At 38.8% G+C, this 11,180-nt stretch overlaps 1 protein-coding gene across 2 annotated transcripts in view; it reads left to right on the forward strand.

Moving 5' to 3' along the window:
* Positions 1 to 5,888, forward strand: part of LOC146488066 (queuine tRNA-ribosyltransferase accessory subunit 2-like) — a 14,922-nt gene extending 9,034 nt beyond the window's left edge. For both annotated transcript variants that reach the window (XM_085120964.1, XM_085120958.1), the window contains exons 6-11: positions 867 to 931; positions 1,901 to 1,952; positions 2,621 to 2,669; positions 3,565 to 3,777; positions 4,612 to 4,737; positions 5,327 to 5,888. In XM_085120964.1, the coding sequence (XP_084977090.1) occupies positions 867 to 931; positions 1,901 to 1,952; positions 2,621 to 2,669; positions 3,565 to 3,777; positions 4,612 to 4,737; positions 5,327 to 5,435 (614 nt within the window). In that variant the 3' untranslated portion in view covers positions 5,436 to 5,888. The remainder of the gene's footprint in view (positions 1 to 866; positions 932 to 1,900; positions 1,953 to 2,620; positions 2,670 to 3,564; positions 3,778 to 4,611; positions 4,738 to 5,326) is intronic.
* The last annotated feature ends 5,292 nt before the right edge of the window (positions 5,889 to 11,180 follow it).

Here is an 11,180-nt window from a genome sequence, read left to right on the forward strand (position 1 = left end):
AAGGGTAACGAAAGTGAGTAGCATGCGATTAAGGCTTCAAGGGAAAAAATAAAATAATGCACTTCAACTCACTCCCTCCCCAGTCCCATTTTGGCTTCGCTGCTTGTTTTGTAGCATTACTGTCAAATTTTACCTTGATGTGATCAGTGCTTTAAGTATGGTAAACCAATCACAAAACTAGGCTGTTGATACATTTAAGGACGGTGCCTACTATATTGTTACTGCCCATACGTTCTGCGCATCTCGAGATACTCGTGTTTCCTATGGGTGGTGCCTACTAATACAGGAATATTTTTGCGCGTTTTAAAACTATACGGAGAAAGCAGAACTTGCCAAATGCTTGTGGTATCTCAAAAGAAAATTGGGGGTAACCATGCATTTTTAAGAGATAATTAAGTTTCAATTTAGGAAAAAATCCCATACATTGCTTTATATTTTGGCGTTTTTTGGAGATATTATTGCTTAATTATCTCTGAAAAATGCGTGGTTACCCCCAATTTTCTTTTTGGATTCCAATAGGCCTTGCTAAGATCTGCTTTTGCCAAATAGTCATAAACCGCACAAAAATACTGCGGTATTAGTAGGCACCGTCCTTAATATAAGTAGGGTGGTTTGTAGAGAAACTGTGGTGCAGCGTCAGTGAGAAGTGGAAACAAATATTTGGGTTTAGCAACAGAGTTGATAAGGTAATTTGGCCACCATAAAGAGATTTGATTGCGGATGTTTCGGAGCAGTAGCCCTTTGTCATAGTTCTAACAAAAGGCTAACACTCAAATGTCTCTATGGTGGCAGAATTTCCTTAGTTATCAAATCAGTTGCTAAAGCCAAATATTATTTTATTGATATGTTACATTTTGTGTCTGTAGGATTTGTTCTGGAGGGATTTAGTTCAACTGCATGTAATTGGAAGGACTTGTTACAGAAAACAGTGGTCAGTATGAGCTCTATAAAATGCCACATTTTCATTTACTAACTTACTGTAAATTATTTTTTCAAAGTTTATAATGGTAATTATTAACTATCCATGATTTGAACTAATTTCAAAGGAAATACTTTAAGATACAGAAGATCCTCTTAAACTTCAAGTCAACCAAGGTGGTGCCTACTTGTAAGTCTGTGAGCAAAACTGTCAACTGGTACATGTACATTAATTTAAAAAGTATGAAATTTCATAAAATTAAAAAACAGCAACTCACATTCTGTAATATTTGAAATGAAAATACATACTGATACTTAGCCTATTTTCCACCCCACCTCGCCTTATCCTAAGCTTTATTAATTGTTACAATGTTTGGTACTTGTAGTCACATCTGAGCCAATCTCATAGCCAGATTCCTCATGCTCTTTGGCCAGCAGTTGGCCTCCAGGAGAGACTCCGGAGTACTGGAAGTTTTTCACCGCAGGATTTCTGCCTAAAACAATGCCAACCATTACAGGGCAGCCAAGCAAAAAATTAAATGTTTTCAATTTCCCCAGAGTCTCTCCTGGCGACCAGCTGCTGGCCAAAGAGCTTGAGGACTCTTGGTATGAGATTGCACCTTAGTTGAATTGGGTACAGCTGTACCATGAAATGAAAGACTCTTGGTGAAGTAAGTAACACATACAAGGAAAAAATCTTAGTTCCAATTCTGAGGCTGGATTCACAGATTGTAGGATAAGATTTGTCAAGACAATGCTTATGAAATGGCCCTCCTGTTATGTCTCGGCCTTTTCAATGCAGAATCCAACCACTTTGAGCCATACATGAAGGCCAACACAGTTCCCAGGAAAGATGTGACCACTGCTTTAGAGTACTCTTAAAGCTTGCTTCAGTCAGTAAATTACTTTAACAGTAATCTCATAATTTTGCAGTAGATTAAAGGTTGAATTAAATTAAATATTAAATTTTGCATTTTACTAGGAGGCTCTACCAGATGATAAACCACGCCTAATCCATGGCATAGGATCACCAGGTGAGCCTAACAACAACAAGAGTTGATGGCAGTCTTAGACTTTTATAAAATGTATGAGAGTCAATGAGAGGGCATGGGAGATTTACCATCGAGTGTGAACTCTCATCAATTCTAATGAGGAAATACACCTGAAAGCTACATGTTATCTTTTCATAATGCCTCTTCTTTTGTGAGTGTGCTCTACAGTGAATTTTAAATTGCAATTCCTATGGAAATACTATATATCAGTAAGGACCAAAGAAGACAAGGGTATGAATGTCGGGAAAATGGAGTGGAGGGCGCATAGGCCATATGCTATTAGCAGATTCATTAATATGCCTAAAAAGTTTGTATTGCTAAAGTAATTTTGTTGCAGTACCATAGGGTCTTTTGATGACTGGTTGCATGATTGCCATATTTGACTGAATAAAGTAAATAATCTTCCGACAGTGAGTGACAGTATTTCTTAAGGCCTGTTCAAGTAAGAGATTTTCTTCAGCCAATCCTTGATCTGCAGTTATATCAAGTGGACCCAATAATTTCATAAAGCAGTGCCTTTCCTCTACTTTTCCCTGATCCATTTTCCTTTCGTCATTGTTATTTATGCTGCAAGCATACAGTAGTAGTTATTTTTGTAAATGAAACACATGAGGCTTGATGTCAATATTCTCTGTTGTTTTGTTTTTCAGAGGATATAGTAATGGGTGTAGAGTGTGGAATAGACCTGTTTGACTCCTCATATCCTTAAACAATATTATGAATGCAGAGTTTATACTTAACAAATCAATGGCAGTTTTCTTTGGTCCATATTCTTATAGACCATAAAATGGCATCATAAAATGTTCAAAAATCAAGTGTCAAGTGGTTTCACTGCCACTGGTGTCATCTCAATTATTTTATAATATTTTGTCTATAAGAGTGTATAGACCATAGAAAACTGTGAATGCCATCAATTTGTTTTACAATAACATGGCAAAAATATGAGTGGAATTTGCTTTAGTTACTCATGTTGACAAAACTTGCGTGTTACATCTGATGTCATTTTTATTGCCTGCACTCTTATAGACAATAGCTATGAGCCAATCAGCATGCAAGAATTTCGACAGTTAAAATAGAAATTGGCTTCTGATTTTCAGAGATTTTAGACGACTGAACTTTTTTAAAGAAAAGTGGCTCAAGATATTTCATCTTCTAATACAGAACATAAACAATAAATTAACAGTGTAAAATTAATATTTTGAGAAACGATGAGGAACTTTAAATTTAAGTTGCTTGTAGAGTAGCATTTTTAGGTGTGTAGTGCAGAACAGCTTCAAATGATACGTATGTAAGTACAGCTGTATGGTCACAAAAGGTATTCAATTGTCAAAGGTCTTTGTAATGGAAACATACATGTAGGCTTCCTTGATGAAATTTGTGTGCCACCTTTGACACACTTCTTTCAAATCCACCAATACTCAGTAATCCTGCAATACCACACTGCAAGAAAATAAAAGTTAAAAGGAAATACTAATATCAAGTATTACGAATGAAATAAGGAAATTTCAACACCTAAATCTACTACCGGTAAATCAAAATAATTGTTCCAATTTCATTCAGCCACAATTTGTTGTTCTTCCTTAATAGTTTTCATTTATCCATGTCAAGTAGCTGAACATGGTTGTGCATTGGACATAAACTCGAGGAGAAAGAGATTTAAACCAGACCTTAGCTATTCACCTCCATCTGCTGAAAAAACAGGGGAGCAATTACACAAAGGTTCACACGATAGATTGAATGAATCCTCTGAAGATACCACAGATAAGGATAAAGGAACACTGTATGAAATAAATCTGAATCATTCTAGGTAGGTTTTCGGTTTCCCCCTTTGCCTTAGTTATTCTTAACTTGATTGAGGCACAGTGGTCTGGTATGAGACTTAATTTGACCCCACTGTTGGTGGTTGAAAACCCAGACTGTATTCCTTGTAGTACATGTATTGGCAAAATGAGAGCACACTCTGTGATACTCAATTTGCCTCCGTCATGAATGAATTTGGGCAACAGTTTGTCAAGGCCATTTTGGGTTCCAAGGTGACTGATGACGTCTGGTGAGAACATTTCTGGTTCAGAATTCTCAGGCATGCATGTAGTTGTAGAGAGACAATGGAGTTGGTGTAGGAGGCAAAGTTTTTTTTTTTTTTTTTTGGGGGGGGGGGGGGGGTGGAACTACAATTTTGGCCGATAAGATAGATGGTTGTCTTAGACAGGTTCTTTGATCCCTTTCTAACAGTATGCGACTAGGCTAGCCAGTTTTGGGCCACATTAGCCTCTCAGAGAGTAGGAATGAGGTTACAGTGTTCAGACCTTCCAACACTAATTGCTGAATCAAAATGGGTGAGATTGGGGTGTGGTCTATTACTAAAAGTTGATGTCATAAATCTGGGATGTGGAGGTGGGGGAGGGGGGTCATTTTCCCTGAAGAGTCTAGAAAATAAACTAAATTGCATATTCCTGAAACATAAATATATTCTATAATTATTTATGTTAACAAATTAATTTTCAACTGATACGTCTAATACTGTTCATTTTTGTATATCCCAATTAACATTAACTGATTTCTACTCATTTACAGTTGAATTTACAGAGATAATTCACGAGAGGTGAAATACCTTGCCTGATGTTGGTTTTGTATCTTTCAGGTATAGTTCTGATTTTACTCCAGTAGTGAGTGGCTGTACATGTTACTGCTGTAAAAACCATACGCGGGCATATGTGCATCATCTTCTTGTTACCAAGGAGATGTTAGCCACAGTTTTACTCATGACGTAAGTGATTTCATTGTGATATCTAGGGCTGTTGTTATGCAACAGACATATGGTAATGTAGTGGCAGGCACATTAAACGTTTGATGCAGTTGACTGAGTTGGTGATGTAGTAACACATCTTTTTTTTCTCTTGCCACAACTGGGTTAGAATTTGACCATGCAATCCACCTGTGATTTGACTACCACTAAATTACTGAAGCCTAATTTTTGAATTTTGCAGAAAATCCAGAAAGAGGGGCCCGAAGAAACTGTGGCGAAAGCTCCCCCCACCACTCTCCCACTCCAATGGAAAAATTCATGTTGGTAGAGATACTGTAGCAATTCTGGAAGCATTTGTGACCAAAAGTTAAGGCTTCGGAAGACAAACTTAATTTAAGAGGATTTTTTAAAACGATCCAGTGCATAATACCACACAAAAGATGGTTACAAATAAAACTTTTTAAAAATACAAGAATAAAAGTAGGCCCACTCCATCCCCCCTCCCCCCACAAATCCACCCCTTTTTTGTACATGTAAACAGCATTTCAATGATTGTTTCCATTGTGTGGTCTACTTATGCTAACTCTGTGTTGTCTCTTTTGATTTTCAGGCACAATTTACATGAATACTGCCAATTTTTCTGCCAGGTTCGATTGTCCATCGAGGGGAATAAGTTTGAAGAATTTAAAGACGTTGTGTTAACAAGTCTTCCCCTTTAACAATACAGTGATTTCTTTGGTTGTTGTACACCTCCAGGCCGTTAACATGAATTATATACACATTCAAGTTTTCACTTTTCTTTGCATACTTACTTTTTCTTTTATGATTGAAATTCATGCAATAAGTCCTGAAATATTGATGACATGAAATGACAATAAATAAATCACTTTCAAAACTAGTAGGAATTTTAGTAGGAATGTTTTGCACAAAAATGCTAGCTGTACTGCTTATTATAAATGATGGAAAGTGTTTATTGCAAAAAGACCATGGACATTCTTAAAAATATTCGACCCTGTAGGAGGCTTACCACTTGGCTATTTACATGTAGGTGTTTATCAAGTCTATTTATTTATTTATTTATTTATTTATTTACAAGATACACCAAGACAATTACAATGCAAGTAATGATCCTAAGCCAAAAAATAAATAAATAACCTAATGGAACAAATCAACACACAGTTGGCAGGGACTTGCCACAGCGCACAATTCTCCAGTTAAAGAGTACACACCAGACCTGTCCTCCAAACCCCCCCTCCCTTCTCCGCGATACTTATTTTTGAATAGTAGCCTGTGTAGTTGGTATTTGAGTTATTATGAGGAACGATGTCAACATAAACAGCCAAATTTTGGATGGGGTATGTTGAACAGGGTTCCCAAAGTAAACCTCTTTAAAAGTGGAAAAAAATCCCACTTTGGGGAGATGGGGCAAACATGGTGCAAAATTAGGAATTGAAAACTTGCCAGGTAAATTAAAAGGCTATTCTCTTGAAAGTTCTCAGATGTCACATTTGACAGAAACTACTTGATGTCCAACTTTTGTTTTCCTTTTTTCGTACAAATTCTGGAATTTTGGGTCAGAGAAAAAGAGATTTTTTTCATCTTCTTGAAATGGTAGAGAATTCTGTATCAGGTTCAGTAGGGGAATTCTAAATCCTGGGGTCAGTGAAAAGTTAATATACAGTATAAGTTTTGGCTTGTTACAAACTTGGTTTGGTTAAGGGTTTTTTCTTGTTGGTAAGTTAGTGTTGTTTGAAAAAACTATAATGGACTATAAATTATGGGCTGGCTGTGCCGGAATAGGGGTTCATTTTCCAGTTTGGAGGTAGATGCAGGGTAAAATAAGGGAAAACTGTCATTTAGGTATTAAAAGGACCTTTCAAAATATCTCTGAACAGACCAACTGAAAAGACGTGGTTCTTTTACTGTAGGTATGTGAGAGGGGTACTATTTTCTATGGAAGGTATATGAAACGGTTTCCTTTTCTGTCATAAATGGTATAAAAATGGGTAAGGGTTTGGACCTCGGGGCAGAGCCTACCTGTGCAAACTTTCTTGAGATCCCCCCCCCCCCCCCCACGGCAACCAGTAAGATTGAAATGGCCCCCACCACAAACTAACTTTACTTGTGGTTTCTCCATCCCTGTTGTTGTATGAATCTGACAACCATTAACACTGTTATAAATCTTTTAAAAAAAAGAGAGAGAGACAAGAAGATAGGGGACAAGTCATGAGTTAAAGGGGCCAAGTGGTTCTTTCGCTGTCTGTACCTTTACTTTCCTGTTTTCCAGTGAGAAAAATAGTAAAGTACTTGTTCTCACTGTTCCGATTCTTCTCGATAAATGTCACCAGTTCTAATAGTTCCAAAGTTAACTTATCAATGCAGCACTTTCTCATATTTTTTTTAATTATAAGGATATAGAAATAATCCAGTATGCACGGCAAAGTACATGACGGTATGCTCTTTGGGCTTTGAAGTGCCAATGTTTGTGTGTTGTACTCTTTCTTTTTATAAGAATATTGCTTTTCCGGCCCAAACTGAATATTATTTTTCTGCCGATGTTAGGCTGAAAAATTTCTTGTGTATATTCTCAGATTTTAGCGTATGACATTTCCGTTTTAGAATGCATTGGGGTATCAATTACAAGTGTTTGGTGTCCAGATCTTTGTCGAGCTTGTCATTAGCATCGAACATTTGCCTAGTGCAAGGTTTTATCGTTTTATTGGCTAGTTTTGCAGTTTAGAGAAAGGAAAAATTTTGTACGGTTTAATTAAAAACATATAATTGTGTTGTATTTACAAATTTTCAACACAAAATTATATTTTTTTCACAATCTCAGCCTCGGGTTTATTCTTACTAGTATAATATCGCAAATTTCAGCCTCGATATTCTTAGAAAATAGATTCTTTTAAAAAGAAAAGAGTGTAGAAGTACAGAACTGTGGCCTCTTACCACAGCCAAGCGTTGACTGAATGCGCACGCAAGGGAAGGTTAGAGGGCATGTGTACTGTAGATCTGAAGACTAAAGAATTTGCTGGCACAGTAGTGGTGGTGAAAAATATCCAGGAAAGTATGATTTTCAGGAAACCAAAACATCGTTGATCAACTTAAAGAAAATGCGAAAAACAAAAAAACGTTGAAAGCTACAGAGACCTGTTAAATGTCTGGCAAACATGGGCGACTCAACGAAAAGTAAACCCAAAAATGGAAGAATACGAGCACGAACAACTCGATAAAATGTTGCAAATCTTCTACACAGAAATACGTACAAAAGACGGGTTTGAGTACGAACCTGATAGTGTAAAATCCATGCTGGCAGCCCTCGACCGCTATTTAAAAGAGCATGACTACAAGTACTCTATTATACGAGACCGAGAGTTTCACCCGTCGAAGTTGGTACTCGAAGGAAAAGTGAAGTGTCTCTGTCAACAAGGGAAAGGCAAGAGACCCAACGCTGCGAACGCATTGACAGCCGAAGAAGAAGAAATGCTATGGAGTGAACATGCAAAGTCTCGGCGACTGCAGTGCAAGAGTCCTTTCCCAGACGATGTGGCGGATCTTGACTCAACATTTTGGCCTGAGGGGAAAACAGGCACACTATTCAATGGAAGTCGAGGTCTTCAGTTTCTGTGTGGACGACAGCGGCACAGAGTACGTCACTTTTAAAAAAAATCCTACAAAGACGAGGCAGGGAGGACTGAACACAAAACATCGTAGTGTCCTGCCAAAAATGTTCGCTACTGTCGGTCAGAGATGTCCTGTTGAGTTACTGAAGCAATACCTTAGTAGACGTCCTCAAGAGCTGCGAGACAAAGGTCCTTTTTACCTTGCCATAATCGAAAATCCCAAAACAAATGCAGCGGCTCGGCGTAAACAGCATCGACATTAGGGACTTTACGCAACCACGACGGCAACGCCAACGCCAACGAAAACGTCACTTGAAAATACAAGTTCGTGTTGCTTGTACTACTTTGAGCTTATTCCAATTCGTTCAACTTCTACAATGTGGCCGAACTATTCAGTAACAGAACTGGTGGGAACGGTCTTCAAGTTAGCACAGAGAATGAAAATTTACTGTCATGTTCTCACGCTCTCCATAAAACCTTGAATTTGGGCATTTCACGTTTCTTTGCCGAAGATGGCGACGAAATGTATCAAAATTTGTAATACACGTGCACAGCATTGTTTAGCTCATTAAGCCTCTTTTTATTGACGTTTTCGTTGCCGTCGGTGTCGTGTTTGCGTAAAGTCCCTAATATGAAGAAGAGCGTTGTCAAGATCACAGCTCTGGAAACAAGCAAGAAGAAATTGACAAACCACACCACAAGGAAGACAGTTGTGAAGAAACTCAGAGCAGCAAGCGTCGGGACGCAGTCGAAAATCCAGGTGTCCGGCCACGCAAGTGAAAAGCCCGCTTATAACGACTACGATGAAGGTAGCGAGAAGAAACTGCGACAGCTTTCAAACATTATAGGCATGACTCCACAGTCAGCAGCCTCCAGCAGTTTTCCTGGTCTACCAATGTGGTCTTCTTCTGCAACGTCTTCAACGTGTGAGCAGGTGAAAACAAGCGGCCATGCTTTCACTGTGAACAACTTTCACAACTGTCAAGTCACATTTAACGTCATTCAGGGGCAATGCAGTTCACCAAAGTCTGCAAATCAGAATGTTATTCCCTGAGGCCGATTGAGAGCAGACATTTGAAAACAGATTAGCGGGCTTACGTACTCTTGCCGCTCAGTTTAATAACTGAAATTTAGCTTTTGAGGTCAGCTTGTAATATTTTCTGAGAAACTTTCAAAAACTTCACGCTTGATTTACCTGTCACAACATACATTTTGATTGGTTCAAATAGAACATGTGAGCATTTTCGGACCCATTGAAGTGTTTTTTGTAGTAGGTAAGGCGTGCAAAGGAGCTCGATGGAGTAATTTTGTTGAGAACATAATAAATAAAAACTGGTATGAACCTGCTTGTGCATTTCGTGATTTATGGTCACTCGTGATGTTCTGAAAGCTCTCAAATTGCACTCTCCTACGGCTCGTGCAATTTTGAGAACTTTCAAAACATCACTCGTGCCCTTAAATCACGAAATGCACTCGCGTTCATACGATAGTAACGCACCTAACCCTTACCCTAACCCAAGATGCAACGAGGTCGTAGTTAGTAGCGTCGAAGTCATAATATACGTCATCATTCGGGCGGTTTATCCTCGGCTCTTTCTTTTGTTAATTAACGCCATGGACGGGTTCAACGTTCGCACTCTCGAAAAAGAATCGGCGTATGAATCCAGCGTCGTAAAATGGATGGCAGAGGAGAAGTGGCGGCCGGGCTTAAAAGACGCCGAATGTTTTCTGGCGTGTGATCCATCGGCAATGCTGATCGGTGAACTCAACGGAAAACCTATATGCTTTGTTTCCTTAACTAAATATGGGGATAGCTTTGGTCATATTGGAAGTTATATTGTCCGCAAGGAATACAGAGGCAAAGGATATGGACTGGCGATTTTTAACGCCGCGATAGAAAGAGTAAAGCCGGCGAGTACCCCGCTAGCTTTATATTCAGTGTTACACCTAGAAAATATGTACCAGAAGAAAGGCTTTCAGAGTCATTTTTATGGGGCCCGCTTCGACTTTGATCTTCCTACTGCTCTAAGCTGTTTGTCTGAAATATCGGGGAAATCGGCTGTGAATATCCAGTGCCTTGACCAAGTGGATCACGAGGCCTTGTTTGCCTATGATAGCCACGTATTCGGGTTTCCACGTCACGCATTCTTGTCCAAATGGCTTCGTGGCAGTCACGCCCGTGTGGCCACTGACGGTGAAGGCTCAGTGGTGGGTTATGTAGTTGCAAGACCAACTTTTGTCAAAGAGGATGGCTTCAAGATAGGTCCACTGTTCGCAGATTCAGAATCGATTGCAGAGAAGTTATTGAAAGCGGTGTTTGAAGAGCTTCTTCGACAAGAGGAATCAGTTCCAGCTGTGTGCATTGACAGCTTCACACTCACAGAGAAGGGTAAACTGCTAGCTTCAAAGCTTCAAGGAAAGATAGATGTTGATTTAGTGTACATGACAACCGCAGGGTTTCTCCCTAAAGCTTGTTTTGATAAGTGGTTTGGTGTGACTACCATGGAAATTGGTTAACTCTTTCTCCTTCCAAATTCACCTCCCGGAGTAAACGATGCATGATTCGCAAAGACTGGGAGGTTGGTGACTTTACGACCCTTATGGAAGACTTGTAGTATTGCTATTTTAAGTTTTTATTTCAGGCTTTCTTTTCGCGTCTGCTTAATTAAGTTTAAGTTCTGGACATGATTGTGATGGTCTCTCATTTATTCATTCGAATTACCCTCGTTACCTCAGGAAATGGTTTATAAGAAGACTCCAGTAACTTTGTAGGACTGTTCATGGGCGACTGCACATAGAAGCGTAGTTCGATATATTTTTGAATTTTTTTTAAAAAATGCA

Source organism: Pavona decussata, unplaced genomic scaffold (assembly GCF_977016875.1).
Source record: "Pavona decussata unplaced genomic scaffold, jaPavDecu1.1 SCAFFOLD_11, whole genome shotgun sequence".
Classification (NCBI taxonomy): Eukaryota; Metazoa; Cnidaria; class Anthozoa; order Scleractinia; family Agariciidae; genus Pavona; species Pavona decussata.